Source organism: Gymnogyps californianus, chromosome 20 (genome assembly GCF_018139145.2).
Source record: "Gymnogyps californianus isolate 813 chromosome 20, ASM1813914v2, whole genome shotgun sequence".
Classification (NCBI taxonomy): Eukaryota; Metazoa; Chordata; class Aves; order Accipitriformes; family Cathartidae; genus Gymnogyps; species Gymnogyps californianus.
The window spans coordinates 9430303-9456027 of NC_059490.1; the positions used below are offsets into that span (position 1 = coordinate 9430303).

The 25725-nt window shown below is 38.0% G+C and overlaps 1 protein-coding gene across 1 annotated transcript in view; it reads left to right on the top strand.

The window, feature by feature from the left end:
* The window catches only part of MED13 (mediator complex subunit 13), a 55075-nt gene extending 29399 nt beyond the window's left edge, over positions 1–25676 (top strand). The window contains exons 7-30 of the mRNA XM_050908845.1: positions 814–976; positions 1281–1391; positions 3399–4082; positions 7903–8119; positions 9052–9136; positions 9516–9637; positions 10827–10917; positions 11089–11303; positions 11752–11948; positions 13174–14090; positions 15532–15699; positions 16802–17025; positions 17601–17790; positions 18335–18800; positions 19479–19698; positions 20237–20428; positions 20577–20800; positions 21272–21414; positions 21634–21792; positions 21888–22073; positions 22274–22422; positions 22665–22838; positions 24121–24221; positions 24926–25676. Of these exons, the coding sequence (XP_050764802.1) occupies positions 814–976; positions 1281–1391; positions 3399–4082; positions 7903–8119; positions 9052–9136; positions 9516–9637; positions 10827–10917; positions 11089–11303; positions 11752–11948; positions 13174–14090; positions 15532–15699; positions 16802–17025; positions 17601–17790; positions 18335–18800; positions 19479–19698; positions 20237–20428; positions 20577–20800; positions 21272–21414; positions 21634–21792; positions 21888–22073; positions 22274–22422; positions 22665–22838; positions 24121–24221; positions 24926–25058 (5531 nt within the window). The 3' untranslated portion in view covers positions 25059–25676. The remainder of the gene's footprint in view (positions 1–813; positions 977–1280; positions 1392–3398; positions 4083–7902; positions 8120–9051; positions 9137–9515; positions 9638–10826; positions 10918–11088; positions 11304–11751; positions 11949–13173; positions 14091–15531; positions 15700–16801; positions 17026–17600; positions 17791–18334; positions 18801–19478; positions 19699–20236; positions 20429–20576; positions 20801–21271; positions 21415–21633; positions 21793–21887; positions 22074–22273; positions 22423–22664; positions 22839–24120; positions 24222–24925) is intronic.
* Positions 25677–25725: the final 49 nt, after the last annotated feature.

The following is a 25725-nucleotide window of genomic DNA, read 5'->3' on the forward strand; positions in this document are numbered from 1 at the left end:
TAAGTCTGTTGTAGTAAATCTGTTCAGTTGTGGGCAAAATTAACTTCAACACTTTTGAAAGCTGCTGAAATGAGGACTGCTTTTGTACCTGATGTTGTTATCCAGTACTTTAAATTTCTGTGGTCAAGGTTTTGGTTTTGGTTTTTTCCTCTCTCTGTGTGTTTGTGTGCATGTATGTATATTCTGGCATAGCTTTATAAACGTTATTGTGCATCTCCGTCACTAGCGAGCAAGGTGATGTTTTCAGCCTTTTTCACAGTCCAAGGAGGATTCTTTGTAGTTAAGCTTCCAGTAAGGCTGTGTGCCCTCTGAACTGCGTGTGAGTAGTGGTTATGGTAAACCGCTTTAAGTCAAAGCGGGTAAGGCTCACTGATAGTTTCAGGTGGCTTTACATACAGTTCTTCTTTGCAGAAGAAGTTTTGTTTGTTTTTTTTCCCCCAAGGTCTTCTGTTACCTTAGTTTGACCCTTTTTTTTTTTTTTTTTTTTAATAATACTGTTAAATTTGCTAACAGGTAGCTTTGCTCAAGTTATTTTCTTTTTCAGGTCTATGGTTTCTTGGAAGATAAAGAATAGCCAGCCCAGTTATAACATAAACATATATGGTGTGGTTTTTTTTTTTTTCTATGAGAGGGAACCGTGTTATAATAATCTGCTACTATACCTAAATTTTCTATTTGTTTTTATTTCCTAACATGAGTTAAGAAGATACTTTTCTTCCTAAGATGTTCCTGTGGTGGTTGAATTGGAGTAATAGTGGTTGTGAGCGTATCGCCTCATTGCCTAAAACTATTTCCTCTGGTGCTGCTTTTCAGTTGATGCTCAATCTGCCCAGAAATGGGTGAAGTTTTCTTCAGTTTCTGATGGATTTATCTCTGACAGTACTAGCCATCATGGTGGCAAAATACCTAGAAAGCTAGCCAATCAAGTGGTGGACAGAGTTTGGCAAGAATGCAATATGAACAGAGCACAGAACAAGTATGTACTCATTTTGTGAAGCTAAACATACCCATGGTATCTTGTGTGTTCGTTGTAGAAAGTAGTTCTGTTAAAGATGCTGTCACTGCTAGTAGAAGGTGTTTTACTCTCAGTAATAAAACATTTTAAAGAAGTTAATTTGTTCCTAACTAGTAGTTTTAGTTCTCAGTTTAATATGTTAGTAAAAGGCTGTTTATAATTTCTTTGCTGAATCCTGTGTCACAAAACTGCTCTTGAGGTTTGACAGAAGATAAGGAAAGAGCATATGTTGATCCCAAATAACTGTCCCAATATTGAATCATAGGAGGAAGTATTCTGCTACATCAAATGGCTTGTGTGATGAAGAGACAGCTGACAAGGTAGCATCCTGGGATTTTGTTGAAGCCACGCAGAGGACAAATTGCAATTGTTCAAGGTACAGTACTTGGCAAACCCGCAGTCCAATGATGTACATGGAGATTGAAGTGCTCAGGAGAGGGCTTGTGATGACTCCTTTAGGAGTAATTAAGCAATAGCTGCTTGTAGGAAAGCTGTAACAAAATTTGTATCTCATATCCTAAATGTCATTGTAGGTCTTGAAACTCTGCCCAATAAGACAATGCAGAGGTTTTATTCAAGTGAATCATCTGAGTGGACCTACTGGCAGTTCAGTGACAATTCCTGAGTCTTGGGCTGGAATTCCTTAGGCCTGTATATGGGTAGAAACGATCTCATGGGCAACTTTCTCGGGCTGCAATGGAAGGGGAATGCCTATTTATTTAGGAATTAAGAACTTTTTCTAGAGGGCTGTGGTGTTAGCCTTCAAGGGAGAAAGCTGTTAATCGACAGCAAGACGATTGTAGCATTGTGTCTTGATGAATATGAAAAAGAAACCCAAACATGCTTTACTTCTTGGGAAATATGCCATTCAATGGGTGGTTGTATATAAAACTGCTATTCTGTGAGTTGATTGCCAGTATATGTTTTTTATATTAACTGGGGGAAAAAAGGATCAAAACACAGGGGGGAAGTCTGAATTTAACTTCCAGTTTTTGTTATGACTTTTGTTTTGAAACTGTGCAATGACACAGACTGTTAATACAGGTGTTTAAATGGAAACATTAATTTCAGTGAATTCTCAATTTCTGTACTTACAGCAGAATACTAATCTTCAGGTGACTGAAGTGTTGCAAAGGTTTAAACACTTTCTCTGCTTTAAATGTTACACTGATTACCTTGCAATGAATATTGGAATCGTAAAAAAAAATTAATGTCTGGAGGATACAGCGTTTTGAAAGAAATGCATTTTTTCCTCCTTTATTGAAATGGCTGGTTTAAGTTCTGTGGAAATACTTGTGTCCTGAGAAGAGCTGGGAGACAGAGGAGGATTAAATGTTCTGTTAAAGGAGAATTTAGATACGATAGCACTAGTTAAGAGAAAACAATCGATTAACTGTGCGAGGTGTGTATTAGAAATATGCAGTTGCCTAAAGAGAAATTGCAAAGACTTAAAACCCCTTACTGTTCTCTGTATTTTGAATTCTAAGCAGTGAAAAACGTGTGTATGTGTATGACAGTTTAAAGTAAAAATAGATTTTGATACCTCTTATTCCTGCCTAATCCTGGTTTTTTTAATACAAGTTGCATGCTTCTTAACCTTCCTAATGGAAGAGTGGCAAAGAATACCCAGACACTAAGGATGTACATGCAGTTCAATAACTTAATCATAAACATTTCATTCTAGACTTCGGTATTTCATGTCTCTCATTCTGTCAGATGATCTAGAAAGTTGGCATCTTGAACTTCAAGATGAAATGCTTTAAGTTCAAGTGCATTTATACCGGAAAAAAGCTAACTGTATTAATGCAGTCGAGACATTGAGTTTTTCTTTTTTCCACGCTTGCTAAATTTCTATGTAAATAGCTACAAAAGCTTCAAAATAGGTTTTGTAGGACTGAGCTTGGCTTCTAGATTCTCGATGTTAATTTTCCACTCCTTAACCCATAGAGACTTGGACAGCACTATTGGTTAATATTGATGCTTGATTTCAAGAAGTCATTCACTAATTCATATGTTGTTCTACTGATTCATCAGTGTTGGCAGAAGTTAAAAGCGACAACGTGTTCATGTGACTTATCTATTTCTGTTAAAAGCAGTTATAAAATACTGTCTTCAGTTATGGGGATTATGTGCATGTTTGCCTCATAGGACAGCTTTTCCAGTTTTTTAAAATGGTATTCTAAAATCTTGCAATGCTACTCAAGTCATTCAAATTAAGTTATGGTCAGAAAGAGGCAGCTTCTCCTCAGAATGGTATCAGTTTCAGACTTCTATAATCGACTCCTTAATGGCTTAGAAGCGGGTTCTTACCTAGTGAAAAAGAACATGATAGATATATTTGAAAGATTAATGTGAAGTATTTTCCCCTATATTTATTCTGCAGGCACAAAAATCTCAAACCAAGAAATTCAGGTCAACAGGGGCAGGCACCACCTGTGGGCCAACAACAGCAAGCAGCTCCAAAGCACAAGACAAATGAGAAGCAAGACAAAGGGGATAAGCCACAGAAACGCCCTTTGACTCCTTTTCATCATCGTGTATCTATCAGTGATGATGTTGCCATGGAGGCAGATTCAGCGAGTCAGAGGCTTGTGATGACTGCACCAGACAGTCAAGTGAGATTTTCAAATATCCGAACTAATGATGTAGCAAAGACTCCTCAGATGCATAATGCTGAAATGGCAAATTCACCTCAGCCACCACCACTTAGTCCTCACCCGTGTGACGTAGTTGATGAAGGGGTAGCTAAAGCTCCTTCTACTCCTCAGAGTCAACATTTCTACCAGATGCCAACACCAGACCCCTTGGTTCCCACAAAAACAATGGAAGACAGACTCGATGGCTTGTCTCAGCCTTTTCCAGCTCAATTTCCTGAAGTTATAGAGCCTACAATGTATGTTGGTACTGCAGTGAATTTGGAGGAAGATGAAGCTGATACTACTTGGAAGTATTATAAAGTTCCAAAGAAAAAGGATGTGGAATTCTTACCACCTCAGCTTCCAAATGATAAGTTGAGAGATGATCCAGTAATACCTGCTGGACAGGAAAACGTAACATCAGTTACAGAGTAAGTAGTGCTTAATACTGTAGTAGTAACGTGAGAAAGCAAGGAAACTGAAAGGCCAAAGGCAGTAGTTTCTCGTTATAAGCAAGCTTGTGACTAAAGCATAATGTTGTTCTCGTCAGCTCGAGCAGTAGGGCTGAGTGTGTGAGCGTAACTATGCTGTCCATATACAAGAGGATAATACTTGTGAAATGTGAGCATGAAGCACAGCCAAATATGTAGTAAGACTTTCCAGCTTTTTCTCATTAGAACTCTGATTTAGCAGATGGCAATGAAGTTTATTTTTCTGCTGTAAAATTAATCTGTAGCCAAATTATGCCTATTTGGGACTTAGTGTCCCCCTCACTCTCAACCCCCCCCCCCCCAACTTTCTTATTTTAATACTTGCTTTCTTCATTATTTGAAGAAAGCATGGATGGTCTCAGCTGCAGGCTTACCCTGTTAAAGTTTCTTCTACCTCAGTTCTGCTCTTGTCTTTATTCAGAAGAGCTCTTGGATTTTGAAAGCTGGTGTTTAAATGGCTGATGGGAACAATGAGGAAGCTAATCTGGTTTCCTGGAAGAAGTTAACTTTTAATGTAGGCTGCACCTACTTTCTAATGTCAGAAATTTCTCTTTGGAGTAAGTAACATAAACTGGTGTTCTTGCACATGGTGCATTTCTGTGTTGTTCAAAAGGCTTAAGGATTTGAGGTTATCATTCAAAGAAAACAAGTGACTGGTGTGTCTACTGTTACTGCTCTTGGACCTCAGATCACACGGGAAACCCTCGTTCATTAAGCAAAGCTTGTCTAACTTGAAGAAATATTGAGACAGTCAGACTAGATCCTTGTTAGAACCTCAGCCTTTGAGCTACAGGAAATGTATTTGAAAACATTTATTTAATTTATTTTAACATAAGCTAATATTGTCTTGAAATAAAGTATGTGTCATCTATTTATTTTAAAAAAAGCTTTTGTTGAATAAATAGAATTTATTTCTGAAAGCTAGTGTTATCTAGCACCAGGTTTTAAAATGTTCTACTCTGCTGCTATCTGTTTCAATCAAGATAAAGGAATTGGTCACTTTTTTGATACTGCCTAAGTTTTAATAAATCATGGAGCTTAGAGGCAATGGAGGAAAAGAATAAACACTAGTGGTTTTAGTGTTAAAACTTACATTTGAGCTCTGCTTTACTGCAGAATGAATCAACATGGATTTTCTTTACCAGTTAAGGCAAAAACAAACTCCCAAAAAAAGACCACAACCACCGCCAAAAAAACCCAAAACCCCACCACCAAACCAAAAAAAACCCGTAAGAACAAAAAATCTGAAACAGAACCGCTTGGCCTTCTGGGTTGCGTCTCCTTTGCTGTTGTACTGCGTAAGAAATTCTTCCTGTCATCCATCTTTTACAACACTTCCTTGTGAGGACATGGCGCAGGAAAAGGATGGTAATGGGAAGCAACAGGTGCTGACAGGGCTGTTAATAGCAGTCTGAACTTAACACGATTGGGACCTGGATGCAGAGGTGACAAACTTTGGCTTAGGGTTGTGATCGAGTGATTAAAAAATGCATCTCGAATGCAGCTACTCACAAGACTGAAATTTTATGTTGATTTTCTGTTTCGTTGCTGGCAGTGGAAAGCCACTGATGGCAGTTACATTGACTTTGCTGTGTAGGAAATCTGTGAGTAGTAGTAAATATGCTGTAGCTGTTGGTCTGTTCTTGTACACATTTTCTTAGCCATATCTTTTGTGTTCACTGTTTAAGAGTTTACATTAGCTAGTGCATGTCTCAACTCTTTTGAGATGTGCATTTGTAGGATTTTTAGTGCTTTTTTTGCCTTGAATTCATTTCAGCCAACCAGATAGAGAAAGATATGCTCTACTTCAAAATTTTCTTTTTTCTGTTCAAGACATGGTCTTTCCTTGTATGGCTTCTAGTTTGATTTAACAACTTACTGAACATATTTTTTTTCCCCGGAGTATCTGGCTATTAACTTCTCTTCCTCTTTGGTGGTCAAAAATACCGGAAACTGCTGCTTGCTTTCGCTATGTATTTTTCCTGGTGTTTAATTCCTTGTTCCTAGAAAGTCATTCCCATCTTTCTTTTTTTTTTTTTTTTTTTTTTTGTGATGGTAATTTTTGCAGGATTTAGAAAAGAGGAAATCCTCAACTCTATCGAGTGCTATTCCAGACATAAACGCCAACGGTGCTTGACACAAAGCCCCACCCACTGCACTGTTGTCTAGAGCAGTCGTGCTGTGGTGGTCATGCCTAAAATAAGATTTTTATTGAGCGTGGATGGATTTGACAATGTTGTTGGCCGTGAGGTGTTTCTTTGGAAAGCTTATTTCTAGGAAGTCTTTTGACAAAGTAAAACTGTTTCTGTGTGCTTTCTTGTACCACGTAGTTGACAGGGATGTACAAGGCAGCGAGGAGGACTCTGAGGAATCACCGTGCCTTTGTCTGTGCAGAATTTCAAGGTTGAACTCTTTGAATTGTTCTGTTTTCTTTCTTTCTTTCTGGTCTCTCAGAGGAGAAATGTAAGCCTATCTTATTCTAAACTCCAGATTAGTGTCTGCATCTAGCCTGTCAAAAACAAGCCCTACTAATTGTGAGACACATTAGTTTCTTATGGGATAGCATTTCCTTTTGGATAGAGGCTTGAGAAGGGAAAGAATAGGTATGTTGGAACCTGTGTTTGGACTTGAAGTGTCCCTCTGTAATCTTCATCCTTGCAGTGTCCTTGTTTCATTTCATGTGTGAGACTTCTGTAAATGCTTCTTACTCATCACTCTGTTGCTGTTTGGGAGGAAGGGGGTGTCAGAGCAAGAAGAAATTGTGTACCTACGTTAGTCTGACACTCCTGAAATACTTGCCTTGTTTGAAGGAATACCTTCCTCACATGGTGCCTTTTGTATACTGGGATACATAAAATAAAGTTTGTTTAGGGGCAGAAGGTAGAGGGGCATATGTATAGCTAATAATCATAACATAGTTTTCTATATGCCATCTCTTTTTGCTGGTGCAATGTTATATCTGTGAAAATAATAATCCTGATACAAAAACTCAATTTCTGTGTACTTACCAACTCCATTTTTGGCTCCAAACGTTAAGAAAAGAAAAATGCTGACAAAGGCAAATGTGGTTTTATTATTCTCATTAGTAAATTAGATATTGGTGTGTTGCAAGCTTCATTTGTATTGATATAAGTGATATAAATGACTACGAAACATAGTGGCATTTGTGTGCTTTAGTACTGGTTATTGCTTGGGCTTTTTGGATAGCCAGGCTTTGTGTGCCAACAGAGTGTTGGTCTGTTTGTGGTGTTAGACACAGCCGGGTATTGGGAGGGTTGGCATACTTTCTGCATTTAAATAGATTAAATGTTCAGGAATTAGATTCTTAAAATATGGAGAATTCAGGTTTAATCACTTCTTTCTGATCATTTATTTGGACATGGATGGGGAATGGCAATGCGTAATTTTTTAACCTGGTGAGTTTCTTTTAGTGGATATAGATAGTTTAATACACTTGTACTTTATAATAAATGACAGCTATGACCTGGGATAAATTACTAATCTTTATCTGAATCGACAGTGCTTGAGGAGAGATGGGTAGAATGAATCACACTGCTGTATCTGACGTGTGTAAGGAGGTTATATTAAATGACTAATGATTTAATCTTTTTCCCAAAAAGTTTTCTGAAGCTGGGGTGGAAACAAAGAAAGTGGGAAGGGAAGATGAAGTTGTTCTTGTAAAGGCTGTGTGATAGCAAAAATATTTCCACATAATAAATGATAAGTAATATTTTGTGATTTTTATTTTTCTTCTGTTCAGATTAATGGTGCAATGTAGGAAACCTTTAAAGGTTTCAGATGAACTGGTGCAACAGTATCAGAGTAAAAACCAATACCTAGCAGCAGTAGCGACGGAAGCTGACCAGGAACCTGAAATTGATCCTTATGCCTTTGTTGATGGTGATGTGGAATTCTTATTTCCTGATAGTAAAAAAGATAGGCAGAACATTGAGAGAGAAGCCGGGAAGAAACACAAGGTGAGTGAAGGAATAAGGATACAAATCACTGATGAGATTAAAACAAATTGCTTTAGTCACCAAATATAATTTAAATCCTTCTCTGTGTATTTAGAAGTACATTAAAAAAAAAAAATCTAGCAGAAATGATCAATGAAATTATGCAGCATGCCTCTAACTATACCTAAAATTTTTTTGGCACAGTGGTGGTGCTATTGCATTAGGGTTTATGGCTTATACTGGGAGAGCACTGCTGGATCAGAACAAAAATCAATCTGGCTCAGTAGCCTTTCTGTAGAAACGGGTGATAGCAGGTGCTTGGGGAAGAGAGGAAGAACAAGGCAAGTGCTTTGTTCATGTGTGGAAAGGTTTCGGGGTAGGTGAGGTGAACTCTGACTAGTTGCCTGGACAGTGAATTGGGTTTTTTTTCTTGCACTTTAGTCAGTACCAACTATATGAGGCTGCTACTTAGAACAAAAGTGCACACTCCAAAAAAGGAGAAAATATAACTGCGTTGGGAACTTGTATATGAAATAAATTTGCTTATTAGGACTAGTTGTGTCTGTATGCACTCCTGGTATTGAGAGTTTCATTCAATAACTAGTGTAGTTAATGTATAGCATTTGATATCAAGTGTTTTTCAATAAGATGATGTAGCAAGAATCCACAGCTTGCTTTTTAAGTTTATCCCCGACACAAAACCTAAGATTTACATTCTTACCTGTGCTCATCATCTGTGTGTTGCTAGCATGTTGTCTGTATTCCAAGCTTCCTTCTCCCTGAGCAAGTACCACTAACCAGACCCCCAGACTACACCTTGCTGAGCTAGAAGGCTAATGAGAACCTGATACTTCTGATATGCACAAGAATTCCCATAGGGAGATAAAATGCCCCCCACCTCCCCAGTTAATTTAAGAAAACTTTTCTACCTTTTTTTTTTTTTTTTTTAATAGGCTGAGGATGGGACATCTAGTGTTACAGTTTTATCCCATGAAGGAGAGGATGCTATGTCTCTATTTAGTCCTTCTGTCAAGCAAGGTAAAGAGACTTTTTTTTTTCCCCTCTTTTAATTGTGCTATGTTAATGATCTCTTGAATAGTCAATAGATTCTAATAGGCTACTAAGTTTTTACTTTATGGTTTGTATTTCCCTGTCCCTTCAGAATTAGGAATCTGCTTGGAACACATCTTCTTTGTTGCACCTTGCAAATAAATATGGGCTATAAAATCCAAGTGTTATAAAATTGAAGGGACCTCACTTATGTGTAAGATAGTTGACTGGAACTAAGAGCATACTTCCCCCCCCCCCCCCCGCCCCCCGCCCCAGCTTTGGAAATATTGTTCTTAAGATGTCTTTATTTTTTTTTTTAACGAATATATATTGCCAGTGTTTTTGTAATGTTTGTTTTTCTTTGTAGATGCCCAACGCATTGCTGCTCATGCTCGCACTGCATCAACTAGCCTGTTCCATGAAACAGACTTAGTGGTCTCTTATACTGACCTTGACAATCTCTTCAATTCTGATGAAGATGAACTAACAGTAAGTGATGTGCAAAAGTAATGGCAGCTGCTCAACAAAAACCTGCAGGGAACAAGTATGTCTTTTTGTGGTTTTTGGGTTGGGAGTTTTTTTGGCATTTGTAGGAGAGGTGGCAAAACATGCATATAAGCAAGTGCCATGGCTCCTCTGTAGCAGACGTACTGTTCTGGTTGACTCATACGGTCATATTTTTTGATACAAACAAGCTTTTGATCTCATATCCTTACTATCCAGATAGTATGTGCTTTTTCAGTGTACCTTTAGTTATAATTTAACAGATTCGACAGTGGTACTAGTGCTCTTTTCCTATGGTCTAGGTTCTGTTTAACTAGTCAGTAAAGGTAATACTGAAACGAAACAAAAACTTCTGAAAGAGAAGAGGCATTTAAACACGTGGACATTCTGCCGAGTAAGCTGCTTCATTGCAGTAGCTGTTATCTTGGAACAATTTCTCTTGCAGTCTCTGATAGCTCTGAATCCATTATCTTTCTAGTTTCTATTTCAATACTCTTTGTAATCAGTTGTCTTTTCTGAACTGTACTTTGCTCCATACTTAATCCTAAATCCCCTTACCCAGACAAAATGCCCATCAACTTTAATGGGAGCTGTAGCTGAGTAAGGGCTGAAGGATCTTAATAGCCATCAAAGGTCATAATTATATAAAGCAAGTGTATTTGCTCTTAAACATGAAGACTCTTATTTTCTATAGACTTCAGTCCTGTCTAAACATTGTAAAATATCTCTTGTTCTTTTAATTTCAACAGCTTTTCTTCCCTGTACCTCTTGTTCCAGGATTTGTGTTTCTCTCTCTTTTCTATTCCTGTTCATGTGGTAACATCAGTAAAGTTAGCATGGCTGTGTGTATGTTTTTTCTGATAGATTGTGGGCAGCCCTATTTAGCTTTTTTAATATGTCCGCTAAGAGACTGAGAGTTATTTTATAAATGGTCTTTCATTTTAATAGCATCATGACTTGATGGGATAGCATTCTCTGTGTTACAAATATTAAGGGAGGACAAGTGTAACCCCCAACTACTGGCATTGGGCTTCTGATTTATTTTAATTTTTCTAAATATTATACAAAGTCTTAGCTTTGTATGTCCACTGCACATGAAATTTCCTGTTAGCAGGAAATAGGAACGTGTTCATGTCTGAAGTGATTTTATTAAAATACTTCTTTTCTTTCTTAGCCTGGATCTAAAAGAACAGTGAATGGTGCTGATGACAAATCCAACTGCAAAGAGGCAAAAGCAGGAAATCTAGACCCGCTGTCATGCATAAGTAAGCTTTATTTGTTTTTTCTAAATACAATACTAGGTCTAAACACTTGATTGCTAATATGTTGCGGGAATTTGGGAACATATGCTTCACTTGCCCTACTGAAATTTTGAGACAAAGGAAATACTTCAAAATGTTTTCATGCTCTAAAGCCTACTTTTGATCTGAAATTAGGCACTGCAGATCTCCATAAAATGTATCCAACTCCACCTTCATTGGAACAACATATTATGGGATTTTCTCCAATGAACATGAATAATAAGGAATATGGCAGTATGGACACTACACTTGGAGGAACAGTACTTGAAGGGAGTAGCTCTAGTGTGGGAGCTCAGTTCAGAATTGAAGTAGATGAGGGTTTCTGCAGCCCCAAACCTGCTGAAATAAAGGTAGGTAGTGCTGATAGTCCTGATAAATGTTTCTAATGATTATTGTTCAGTTTATTACTTAATCCTGAATAGGAACTGTGGGAAATTAAGTACAGTTTGTAACTTGTGTCCTGCATTATACCGGGGTAGGTAGTGCACATTCTAGTAAGTAGCGTATAGTATTTTACCACCTAAACTTCAAGAAAGAGTTATACATAATTAGCCATTAGTAAGCTGAAGGAATGCATTTCAGTAATTGTAGTTCATTGTTTTGTGTTGGCATATTGCTTTTTGGAGAACCATGGGCGCAAATGATGTGTGTATAAATCTAACTTTCTCTTTTGCAGCTATATCAGGATTTAATATTAAAGAACTACTGCTTGAACTTAGTCACATTATTCTGAGAAGCATTTTAATTGCTGAAGTGATCTAATTCACATGCTGATGCTTTACCATGTCTAACTTCTAGGATTATTCTTATGTTTATAAACCTGAGAATTGTCAAGCTTTAGTGGGATGTTCCATGTTTGCACCACTGAAGACACTTCCCAGTCAGTGTCTTCCTCCCATCAAACTGCCAGAAGAATGCATTTATCGCCAGAGTTGGACTGTGGGAAAGTTGGATTTACTTCCTCCGGGACCTGCTATGCCGTTCATCAAAGATAGGTATGACCTGTGCTGCAAATGTTTAAGCTTTGTAAGGTCGTCTGTTATCCACACTATAGGAAGTACCTCTAAATTTTTTTTTTTTTTTTTTTGAAATCCATAATGAGAAATATTTGTAAAGATACACTGTGTTTATACAACTGACAGGAGCCTTTAAAAAAAATCCATGTGATTAAACCTTACTGTAAGAGACAGTGTTCTCAAATAGCTTCTTAACTGTGCATACATTTTATTCGTTGTCTCATTTAAAGGTTTCTTGGGGAAGCTTAATGGTGCAAGTCCAGTTTTAATAAGTAATGAAGATGGTAACAATGAAGATAAATGTAAACTTGGGACTTTGTTTTTGTGGTGGTGTTGTAGGTACTGTAAGGGCTTAGTACATGGTGCTTCTGTTTCTTAAATTATTTTCTTAAATAGCAATAATCTCAGCTGCATTGGGACTAGGAAAACATTTCCTTTCGTTGGAAGCTATGCCCAGCGTGACATTGCCTGGTAACGTAGTATTGCAGTAGGCATTTCTGTAATCTGCACTTGGTAGTGATGGTCTTGCTGGTGGTTCTTGAAGAAAATATTTATTCCTCTTTCTCTTCTGCATTAGTAGCTGGTATAAATGGATTAGGCAACAAGGAGGCTATGTATTTATTGATAAAATTATATGAATATTAAATCTTGGAGTAAACACTGACATTGCTTCTGTTAGGGTCTTTCATAAGCAATATGTTTCCAGGTCTCATTAGCCTTTAGGTCTGTGGAGATACTCAGCTGCTTAGGAAAGAAAATGTTAAACGTTTCCAGGTGATACTTTCCTCGTGGATCCAGCTGAATCTGTTGTTGATAGACCTGGTATATTTTCTTAGTGTGTGTCAACACAACGTGTAAATAAAACATGAACAAAAAAGGTGTCCTTTAGACTCCATACAACCACAGAATTTATAATTTACTCTGACCACACTTGTTTCCTGGAAGCTTTGTGCAAAGGAAAAGATGAAAGGAGGCAGGGAAAGATTCCTTAACAGTGCTGTCAGCGGGAGTCCTGCAAAGTCATTTAGAACAAATGCTCTTGAAGTTCCTTAGGGAATGAAAATCTTGCTGTGGATTATGGAAGACTAGTTTAAAAAAGCAAAAATTAATTAGGAAGGTCCTTCTTTAGAAATTTGAGACTTAAACTTCAAAACCAGTATGTTGTGTACTTAAAGTATTTCCTTCTTCTTGTGGCTGCTATTAGTGATGGAAGCACTATGGATCAAGAGTATGGCCCTGCATACACGCCACAAACTCATACTCCGTTTGGGATGCCACCAAGTAGCGCACCTCCCAGTAACAGTGGAGCTGGAATTCTCCCTTCTCCTTCCACCCCTCGTTTTCCAACTCCTAGAACACCAAGGACTCCTCGAACACCTCGTGGAGCTGGTGGACCTGCAAGTGCACAGGGTTCAGTTAAATATGAGAACTCTGATTTATACTCACCAGCTTCCACACCATCGACATGTAGACCGCTTAATTCTGTTGAACCTGCAACTGTGCCTTCCATTCCAGAGGCACACAGTCTTTATGTGAATCTCATCCTCTCAGAGTCTGTAATGAATCTCTTCAAAGACTGTAACTTTGACAGCTGCTGCATATGTGTTTGCAATATGAACATCAAAGGTGCTGATGTTGGAGTTTACATTCCTGATCCAACACAAGAGGCCCAGTATAGGTGTACCTGTGGTTTCAGTGCTGTTATGAATAGAAAATTTGGCAACAGTTCTGGACTGTTTCTTGAAGATGAATTGGATATTCTAGGACGTAATACGGAGTGCGGCAAAGAAGCAGAAAAACGCTTTGAAGCTCTCAGAGCTACTTCTGTTGATCATGGCAGTGGAGGACTGAAAGAACCCGAGAAACTGCCCGATGAGTTAATACTGTTGCTGCAAGATCAGTGCACCAACTTGTTCTCGCCGTTTGGAGCCGCAGATCAAGATTCCATTCCCAAAGTTGGTGCAGTTAGCAACCTGGTACGTGTAGAAGAAAGGGATTGTTGCAATGACTGCTACTTAGCCTTGGAACATGGACGGCAGTTCATGGACAATATGTCAGGAGGGAAAGTTGATGAAGCACTTGTGAAAACTACTTGCTTGCACCACTGGTCAAAAAGAAATGGTAAATATTGAAAACAGCTTATTTTCTACTTGTACACCTATGAATTTTTTTTAAGGGTTTGCTTTTTGTGTTTTTCCTTTGAATATTGGATGCTTAAGACTGTTTTTTCCACCTGCATGCTTGCATAAACTTCTGTTTTACCAGTGTTGAGAATAACCATTCCTTTTACATTCTGTGCTGGTACTATACACCAAGCAGAGTGTAGGCCTTGGCTACTGTCAATTGTAAATTCCTAATGTAAATTTGAAGTGTAACGTAAGACCACAGTAACTGTCCACAATACTTCACTAGGCTTATTCTTTTAAAGCAGCTTTTGGTGACTGCATCCACAGAGGCTCTGTGCAATGAGTGTACATAGGAAGTGTAGGTGGTTCAAATGGTGACTGTATTGTCAAGGCTACTGTGGTAGAATTAAATCAAGATTTATGATTCAGTTGGCTTCCCCCCTACCTTCTTTAAGGGGGGGGCAGTAGTTTAATGGCATGTGTGGCAAATAAAGCATTATTGTAGCTTTCACTGTATGTTGGATCTGCCAGAGATCCTTGGATTTTTCCTTCTAGGGCCTGACCATGGAATACCCTTTATTGTGTGTATTTGCATACTTCTCCTCTCAATAATAGTCTTTTCAAGTAGCAACTCTAGCAGGGTGAACAGTGAAATCAAAAACTTTGATAGCAGTTAGCTGCGATTCATAGTTGTTAATGAGGATGAAGAGAACTAACAGTAAAACACAGCTAGATTTCTGTGTATCAGTGGGGGATTAAGTTTAAAAGCCCAGGCTATAGATAAATCAATGTTTTCGGGCACCCAGGAGAAGACTCAGTGTTACTGTGACCTTGGTATTTAGGATAAAAAAGATGTAAAGATACTTTTAAATGGAAGGCTATGAAGTGATAGCCATACCAGATTTTGTGTCAGCTTTTTATTCTTAAACACTGTACATTAAATGGCATAGTGGTGGCAAGCTGATGAAATGGGCTGTGACTGTTTGAGGCTTCCCTTGACTTCTATGAAGTGAGCACTGGGTGGCAGTCTGCCTAACCCTCCTTTATTTGGAGGGAAAATCCTGTAGTTTAAGGGTTGTACAACTTGTTTGTGTTGGGGTTTTTTTGTTTGTTTGTTTTTTAAATTTTAGGGGTTTTTTCCTGTTAGTTTAAATCATAAGATGGTAAGGCTTTCAAGGGAAAAAACTCTACAGGAAAAAAAAATTAAAAAAAAAATCCATCTGTTTTTTTATAAGTGGCTGGGATGGGAAGAGGGAGAACTCTGAATCTGTGTGCTTACCTTTTGATATCATGGCCTTTGGGTGGCCTGTGTGTACGTTTTAGAAGAGGGCGACTTTGATTAAAATCAAGGTGATTTAGGATTCTGGGTTGTTTGTGGAGGGCTTTATTGTATCCTGTTGTTGCAGTAGGCCGTGACAATTTTTTTGTCCTTTCAGTTGTGGATGTGAGCATGCAGTGTTCCCAGGACATCCTTCGTATGCTCCTCTCGCTCCAGCCAGTTCTTCAGGACGCAATTCAGAAAAAGCGAACAGTCCGGTCTTGGGGTGTGCAAGGCCCCCTCACATGGCAACAGTTTCACAAAATGGCTGGCAGAGGCTCTTACGGTAAACTGCTGTGTAGACTCCTGTCTGTTAATCTCTTCTTCATCCGGCCACCAAACCTCAGTGTCTGGATGCTGTTCAGCCTATTGGAATTCTAAACAGCATTTGACCTTTCTTTAAACTAACAAGAGCTATTAGACAGGGGAGAATTATTCTCTTTAGAAAAACAGAAAATATTTATATTCCTTAAAATAGTAAATGAATTAAAGATATGTGTATTTAAAATTAACAGCTTCACTTGCACTGTTTATATGCACCTGACACTTCTCCAAGTGAGGGACTGAAATTGCAAAGATGGATTTAATGTTAAAAACAGAGTAATTGCTCTGTTTTTTTTTACTCAAAGAATTACTCCATTTTAATTACTCTAAAAATAACATAGTTAAAAATACTAGCTTTGAAATGCTTGAAAAAGTGTGCTTTATTGCTCAGTAGTTTCAGAACTATGTTGAAGAACTGAGGTTATCCAGTGTGTTGTCTCTGATAAATATTTGGAGTGGCCAACACGTGATGCACATTTACAGATACAAGGTAAATTTTGTGCACTCAAGATTTAAACTGACTTCATTAGCATATGAGATTGATTTACCACTATGTAGAAGAGTGACCTTTCACCAGCAAATCTTTTGTAGCTATATTTAGAACATGGTAATTATACATTTAGAGTACATGTAAATGCACGTTCTTAAGTTTTTTTCCTTCTGTGGTCATTTACATATCTGCTTAGACTATTTACATTTCTTCCCCCTCTTTTTTTGATCACTGATTGCTTAGACTCTGTGGGGAAGGCTTCCTGGATGGTAAAGATCTATTCCTGATTGTCTATAATCTGATAGAAATATTAAACAACTGGGGAACTTCTTCTTGAGGCCCTGAGAGATTTCAAATAAAAATAATTAGCTGATGCTAATTGCAGAGGGTTGGATCATACATGCAGGTTTTCATTTGTGTCTGTTAAAATGAGAACTATTCCGTTTATAATCAGTGCTACTTCCTGTTAGATGCTGGGAACGCTAGTGTTTTTTCTATTCATGTTTCCTAGAAGCAGGGTGTTAATTTTAAGCTTTCTGCTTAATATATTGGAAAATGTGTCTTGCTTTTCCAGGAACTGATGAGTCCCCGGAACCACTGCCAATCCCAACATTTTTGTTGGGATACGATTACGATTTTCTGGTGCTGTCTCCATTTGCATTGCCGTATTGGGAGAGGCTGATGTTGGAACCTTACGGATCTCAAAGAGATGTTGCTTATGTTGTGGTGTGCCCTGAGAATGAGGCTCTGCTGAACGGAGCAAAAAGCTTCTTTAGGGATCTGACTGCAATATACGAGGTACATTATTTACGGCAGTTAGCAGTGAAATGGGTTTTCGAAAGACTGTTTCTAATACATACTCATAATTACTTATCAGGCTTGTCTCAGCCGATATAAACGCTTGCACAAAATGCTATCTCGGAAAGCTGCTAGAAAGGATTTTAGGAATGGGCACTTGGAAGATAAGGGTTGTTCATGCTGCTCGCCATTCCTTTTAGTAATAGCTGTTTTGAGAGTCTTTATCTGATAAACGCCACTCAGTGGTAAAACTCTGTATTACCACTTTAATTGTTTTAGCTACATTTAATTAATTAATTAAATGCACGTATTACTTGGATTGTGATTAAGATTAGAGTAGATGATGTATCAACCTGTTTTTCTTGCATTTAGGAAAACCTGAAAATAAACCATAAAAATCACTATAAAATGTTTCATACTGGTGTAGTATTCTAGAATTAAAATGTTACTTTGGAATATCATAACTAAACTATGAGCTCTCTGTCTTTATATATACGCTCCTTTGTGTGATATTTAACAGTTTCTAAGGCTTACAAATTCCTTATCTTGCATCTTCTGTTTCACCTTCTTTGCAGTCATGCAGGCTTGGTCAGCACAGACCTATCTGTAAGTTACTGCCTGATGGGATCATGAGAGTTGGACCTACTGCTTCAAAGAAACTGTCTGAGAAGTTGGTCACAGAATGGTTCTCACAGACAGCTAATGCCAACAATGAAGCATTTTCCAAACTCAAACTGTATGCCCAAGTTTGCAGATACGAGCTGGGTATGAGGGGGTTTTTTTTTTAGTGTTTCGTATTTCATAGAATTACCACTTACTCCATTCTAGTAGAGGAGAAGAAAACATTGCACTTATTCATTGAGTCTTATTGTTTGTTGCAGTTTTCTGGTTTTAAACTTGGGGGGGGGGGGGGGGGGGGGGGGGGGGAAATCAAAAACCGCCATATATTTAGATATGTGCGAAAATGGCTTCTTGTCATCTAGCAGTATCTTTAGGGAACGGCAGTGTTGCTGCCTGACAGGGACTTCAGTTGTCTTTTTGTATTGGTGACTTAGATTCCGAAGCAGTGGTTTCTAGCAATTCAACATGGCTGAAAAAACATTATTTTAAAAATAGATTTCTGGATATTTCTGAAAGAGTCTTATGAGAATAGAATTTGAAAACTTAATACAGGTATTTTAATTTGAGAGGTAAAATGTATGCTAAGGGTTTGTTCTCTGTTTTGTTAAAACTATAGACTTACATAGATGAAGTATGCTTAAAAACAGCTGCAATATAAAACTTATGCTTTTTTTTTTTCTGGTTTTAGGTCCTTATCTTGCTTCTCAGCCTTTGGACAATTCTTTACTTTCCCAAACAAATCTGGTCCCTCCCTCCAGCCAACCGGCCTCTACTCTGCCCCCAGTGACAGCTAACGCTGGAAATCCTAACACTCCATCGTCTGCTCCTGCAGCTCCCACCAGTAGTACTATGACAGTGACATCAAACAGTGCCATGTCTTCTGCAGCTACTACAGCTAATTCAACGTTGACTACCACTGCCTCATCATCCTCTTCTGCCAATGTAGGCAGTGGGATACCAACAAGCAAGCCTTCTTCATTTCCACCTTTTAGCAGTATGAACAATACCACTTCTGCCTCTCTGCCCCCTCAGGCTGCAACAGTCCAAAATGGGCAAACAGGAGGACAGCAGCAACAGCCAACCCTGCAAACAGCAGGGATGTCTGGCGATACTACTGCAGCGCCTGCACAGCCCCATCCAGAGGTTTCTGAAAGGTAATGAATTGCAGAGTGAAACCTTCTTTGGCTAAAAAAAACCCCCTCAGCTCAACTAATGTGAACCTATTAATGCCGCTCTCGCCCCCTCAGTAAATATCCTGTATTTCTTTTCTAGTCACCAGGCTGCTTTTTAGGGAGAATGAGAGTTCATTTCCTGGTGGAGCTGAACTTTTTGGTTCCAGTCTTAGCTGCAGTTCTAATTGCATCTCAGTGTCTGCTGTGGTACAAAAATAAACTTTCTCTTTTTTTTCTTCTCTCTCTAAAGAGAGAAAATTCACCAAACTACTCACTTTATTTTAAAGGGGGTGTGTGTGTGTGTGTGGAAATAGATAACTGGCACCATCTTAAAGTTCCATTTTCTGTTATCAAAGTTATAGTAGAAAAGACAGCTCTTACTGAGAGACTGACCTTACAGATATTCTTGTTCCCCAGTTGAAGCAATAGAACTATGTGCTGTTGAGCTTATGTAATAAAGAAGGCTAAAGAAAAGACAAGCGATACTGAGTTGCCGATAAGCTTACATACAAAAATGAAATAAAAAGACTGTTTCTTACACCACAGTTGACTCAAAGGTCTTTCAGATTAATATTTGACAATTTGATCTTAGTTTTAAAGTAAAAATAAATCATTAGAAGACTCAGCTTTTTGTAACTGGTTTCAAAATTTCATTTCCAGCACTATGGATCGTGATAAAGTTGGAGTCCCTACAGATGGAGATTCACATGCTATCACCTATCCACCTGCAATTGTAGTTTACATAATCGATCCTTTTACATATGAAAAAAAGGATGAGAACAGTAGCTCATCTAGTTTGTGGACACTTGGACTTCTGCGCTGCTTTTTAGAGATGGTTCAGGTTCTTCCTCCTAACATCAAGAATATAATTTCCGTGCAGGTGAGCCAACATTTATAGAAACATGCCAACAAAGTATCTTTGGCTTTGGCTGTGTTTTGGAGGCGATAACGCCCTCAAGGTGAAAGTTTCGCTTGCTTTGTAAATATTACTTACAGTTCTACAGCTGTTAAATCATTAAGATTATAGTTTTTAGAGCAGTTTGGATGTTATTAACCAAAGCCAAATCCTGTACTAGATTCCAAATCATCAGTCTTGTCTCAGAGGAGATGTAGTGGCCCGCTCCAATGAGGAGTGAAGTATAGGAAAGCTGCTAGTTAACAGAGGGCGTCTTTTTGGAGGAATCATTAAGATTCTCTACTAAACAAATTCTTTTTCTTTTTCTCTGAAGAAAATGTCAATGAGAATAATTGCCTGAAGTCCCACATAGCTTTGGAAGAAGTGGCAGGAGATATCCAAGAACCAGAGAAATTTGATTGCAAAGTAAAATTCTAAAAGCAGCGTACCCAAATACTATCTCAAAAGCTATTTAATTTAATGATGAAACAGTAATTTTTTTTTCCTCTGTAATCTGTTCTAGATTGTCCCATGTCAGTACCTTCTACAACCTGTGAAACATGAAGACCGGCAGATTTACACTCAGCATTTAAAATCTTTGGCATTTTCAGCTTTTACTCAATGTCGGAGACCTCTTCCAACTTCCACCAACGTCAAAACGTTAACTGGCTTTGGCCCAGGTTTAGCCATGGAAACTGCTCTTAAGAGCCCTGATGTGAGTATTGTTAACGTGATTGTGTAAATATCAGATCAGAGAAATATCCCTGTTTATTAAATCACTGGCGTCTTTCACGTTAACTAACTAGAGTTCTTGGGAATAATTGCTTCCCAAAACTTCATTGTCTGTTCTGTCATCTTTATAGAGACCTGAGTGTATTCGACTGTACACCCCTCCTTTTATACTGGCTCCTGTAAAGGACAAGCAAACAGAACTAGGAGAAACTTTTGGAGAAGCCGGCCAGAAGTATAACGTACTTTTTGTAGGCTACTGTTTGTCTCATGATCAAAGATGGCTTCTTGCATCCTGTACAGATCTCTATGGAGAACAGTTAGAAACTTGCATAATTAATATTGATGTACCAAACAGGTAAGAACGAAACTGTTAAATTAATTTTTAGCATGTACATCTTCTTTCATTCCCCTGAAGAATTAGTTTGTTTGTGATGCTGTAAGAATAACTCTTGACTTTTGTAGACTCACTATATTGCAAAACGAGCTAAAGCAAATGGCTATTTTCTGTATTATGTGCATATTGTTTTGAGTTAAATTTCTAAAAGAACATTATTTGGTTTCACGTGATTCTTGAGTGTTTTCGTATGTGTGTTCATACTCCTCACACAGACTTGCTGGCTTTTGATGTCAGTGTTAGAATGTGATTAATTAGAAAAAAAAAAAAAGCCAAAACACAAACAAACCAAAGTTGCAATTGATGTACTACAATACTAACGTTCTTGGGTCCTGTGAATGTTCAAGTTAATACAAAGAAGTTCCAAACGTGGCAATAAAAACTTGTTGCAGATGAGCTCTAGTTTTGTTTTCCCTTCTTTCTTAATTCTAGAGCTCGCAGGAAAAAGGGCTCTGCCCGCAGACTTGGTCTTCAGAAACTCTGGGAATGGTGCTTGGGACTTGTGCAGATGAGCTCTTTGCCATGGAGAGTTGTAATAGGCCGTTTAGGAAGAATAGGACATGGGGAATTAAAAGGTAATGTTAGCATTTTTAGAGTCTAAAACTTGATTTGAAGCTTTCATTTTTCAGTAATATAAAGCGTCTGTTTCTGGAAGAAAACAAATAGTTTTAGAGTTCCTTTGTGTATTCGAAACTTAACATACGTGAAGTTTGCACCACACACTTACATGTGAAATACATATTGTGCAGCAAGCACTGTTCTTCTAGACAAACCTGTGTCCTTTATATCCTCAGACTGGAGTTGTTTGCTGAGTCGCCGAAACCTTCAGTCCCTTAGTAAGAGACTAAAAGACATGTGCAGAATGTGTGGTATCTCTGCTGCAGACTCTCCCAGCATTCTCAGTGCTTGTTTGGTGGCAATGGAACCACAGGGGTCCTTCATTATTATGCCAGGTATTTGAGAAACTCTCTCTTTCTCTTTTTTTGGCAAGGGAACTAATAGCTCAGGTTTAGCAAAACTAAGGAAATACTTGATTTCTCTTCCAAAGATTCCGTATCGACCGGCTCTGTATTTGGACGCAGCACCACTTTAAATATGCAGACATCTCAGCTGAATACCCCACAGGACACATCATGCACTCACATACTTGTGTTTCCCACGTCTGCATCTGTGCAAGTAGCATCGTCAACTTATACCACTGAAAACTTGGATCTGGCCTTTAACACAAACAATGGTGAGTAGATTGGATTTATTCTTGTTTTAAAAACAAACCAACCAAAAAACCCTTCGTTCACTCCCCCTATAATAAGACTAAGACTGTTTATTCTAATGAACCACAAGATTTCTATGGAAAATCACTTGATTTCAGAATGCATTGTCATATCCTGTATGTAGGGAAACTATAGAAATTCACTGGTCTTGTTCTTTTTCAAGATGGAGCAGATGGAATGGGAATCTTTGACTTGTTAGACACTGGAGATGATCTTGATCCTGATATTATAAATATTCTTCCTGCATCCCCTACTGGATCCCCTGTACATTCTCCAGGGTCCCACTACCCCCATGGAGGTGATATGGGCAAGGTAACTATTAGAGTAAACGCAGAGTTGTGTGTGTGGTGTTTGGTTTTTCTCCATCTGCTAACTTCCTTTTGTGGAATGAAACGTTCCTATGAAATGTTTTGAATCAATTGGATATTGGATTGTCTTTGCAAGATTCTTGTAATGCTTGGATATTTCAAAATGCTTTGTGTTTTGAAAGCTACAGATAATTTCTATTAAATTTGTGCTCTCCTAATATTGAACCGTTGCCTGTTGTTTTACAGGGTCAAGGTACAGATAGATTGCTTTCAACAGAATCTCATGATGAAGTAACAAATATACTGCAGCAGCCATTGGCCCTTGGTTATTTTGTGTCAACTGCCAAAGCAGGTCCATTGCCTGACTGGTTTTGGTCAGCGTGTCCTCAAGCACAAAATCAGTGTCCCTTGTTCCTTAAGGTACTGTAACTTCAGCAGGCTGTACAGCCGCCTTCCTGGACAGTCTGACATAGAAAATTGTGCAGTGTGCAGGGATCTGCATTATGAGAACTGTAATGTTTAAAACAAAGTCGGTGCATGTCTCTTGGAATATGTCTGCTTTTGCTTCAGGAGAGGTCGGGTTTTAAATGTCTGAGCTCTGGCTTTTTATGTTCGCTTTTTTTAAGGGAAGAAAAATGATTAATGGAAGTAGCAAATGTTCTGATGGGTTCTGCTCTTCTAATGGTTTCTTCGTGGTAGTCTGGACTTTTTCTGGCTTTGTGCTACGGTATTTAGTAAGAATAGGTTGAGTTTCTAGACAGATCTCTGGTTAATGCTTGACTCCCGTGCGGACCGGTGGTAAAGAGGGAAGCGCACAAGTGTAATGTAATGTCTCGTTTACACTGGGTTTAAAAAAAAAAAAAAAAAAAAAGTATTGTACAAAGCATAAAAGCTAGGTTTTCCATGTTGGCTGTTGCCAAGTGATAGCCATTGTATCATCTGTCTGGATATTGTCTGATCCCCTTATCTTTTTATGGCACAATCAAGACATACTTGGCACATTTAAGGCTATACATTAGCATACAGAGAAACTTCCTGTATTAACATTATTCACTTTTGACTTAAATTAGCATCTCTAATACTATGCTTTATTTTCTAATGATACAGATATTTCTTATGCAGCCTTATGTGTGTCTGGATTAGCAGTTCCTCTTGGCCTAAGCTCAGCTGTGGCTTTGGTATAAGACATTTTTTTTAATAGAGGATTTATTATTTACCCTAAGCAGCTCTATCTATGGAATATAAATAGTCTTATGGTATAAGACTATTATATAAAATCTATTATATATATAGACATAGAGTCATATTATATTAGAGTCTATTATATACAGACATATATATTATGGTATAATATATAACAGTCTTATAAGACCAGTCTTATGGAAAGCAACTGAACTTCCAAGTCTGTATATTAGTAGACAACTTGGGCCACTGGAGTTGCTTTTTTAGTAATCACTTAATGTAGCAAAGGGATTAAAAAAAATTTTCTACTAGCACTGTGCTTTTAGGAGAGATCTGCATGCGTTTCCTTCATATTCTGATAATTCCTGAATTTGTTGATGGCCTAAGGATAAGATTTGTTTTGGTTTGCATGTCAGAGAATAGAAGGCGACTGCAAGGTACGGGTCAACAATACAGAGGGGAGAGAATATGCTGTAGTTGAATCAGGCAGTAACTGCTGGCATCTTTCTTCCTGTCTTAGGCCTCTTTGCACCTCCACGTGCCTTCAGTGCAATCAGACGAGCTACTCCACAGTAAACACTCCCATCCACTTGATTCTAATCAAACTTCTGATGTGCTCAGGTATTTATGATTGATCACTTGCAAAACTATTGTGCATTTCATTTTTAATACTGCTGCAGTGAAGCTACATATTTGTTTTTCTTGCTGTTTTTTCTTTGCGCTGCTGATATCCTTAGTACATCACAGAGACAATATAAATTGCTGTGCTTTGAGTGATTAAAAGATGGCTTTATCACAGAACAGTGCAATTAAAAACAAACATCTCTAAGCCCTTCTTTAATTAATCAGTGTTGACTACAACTGAAAATGTTTGAAAGACAATTGAATTCCTCAAGCTACAAGAGAGTTTGAGGTGTAATACAGAAGACAGTGCATAAATGAGTGAAAGATAGTTATAGTTAAGCCAGAATCTTGCATGGCAATCTTGTGGAACTACTGAAATGCTAAAGTACAAGAGTGTGGACTCATGTAAACATAGGACATTTGTTGAGAAAACGTCAGATTTTTTTCTTCATGGGTTTTTTTTTTTTAATATGTGAACCTCTTGACATTAATTAAGCATAGACAATTAAAATGACAGTTTTCCACTGAAAGCAAGTTTAGCTTTGAACTGCTTGTAATAATTCTGAAGGCATGTTACTTCAGAATGTTGGCAAACCTATTTTATGTTTTTAATGCCAAAGAAGCTGGATTATAGTAAATTAGGACTGTAAAATACTGGTGAGAAAATCTGTTGGCTTGATGAAAGCTTGTTTGCTTTTCAGGTTTGTTCTGGAACAGTACAATGCACTCTCCTGGCTAACCTGTGATCCTGCAACCCAGGACAGACGGTCGTGTCTCCCAATTCATTTTGTGGTGCTGAATCAGTTGTATAACTTTATCATGAATATGCTGTGATCTTCATCTGAATTTTGCAAGACAAAAATGAGGAAAAGGGATATTTCACTGCAGGACTAAGTTATAATTCTTCTCAGTGCAAGTTGTGTGTGATGGGGTATGAATCTTGTTACTTCCAGCAAATATTGTTTTGACTTGTGAGAGGGGCACCTATCACCCTACAGTCTTTGAGTCATTGACTATGGGGGACGCTTTAGAATGATGATCAGAAAGTGTACTATAACATTTTTAGTAGCAAAATTAACCATTTTTCCCCAGCCACAGTATTTGTGAAGAGTAATGAGCCATAGTACCCAGTCATGGTTAATGAATATTAAAAGCATGGAGATGAGAAGAAACATGAGGAACAATAAGTTTCAACCTATGGCTTCAGAACATCAAGATGTTCTTGTATTGGATTATAGTACCTAGTATTCAAAAATGCCTGCATCTCTTATTTATTGTAAGTTTTTAAATGTATAAATTGTCTTATATTTCTTAACCTCTTTTATAAAAATTTTCCTAGAAGGTTTATACTGCCTTCTTGCTTTAAAGCAATTGGTCTAAAATATATGTAATCGTCTTAATTAAAAGTTGCAGTAGGTTGCTTTTAGAGTATTATTTTTTTGTAAGGGGTGGGTGGGGACAGTAAATTTGTATTGTCTTGATGTACAGTTTAATGGGGATA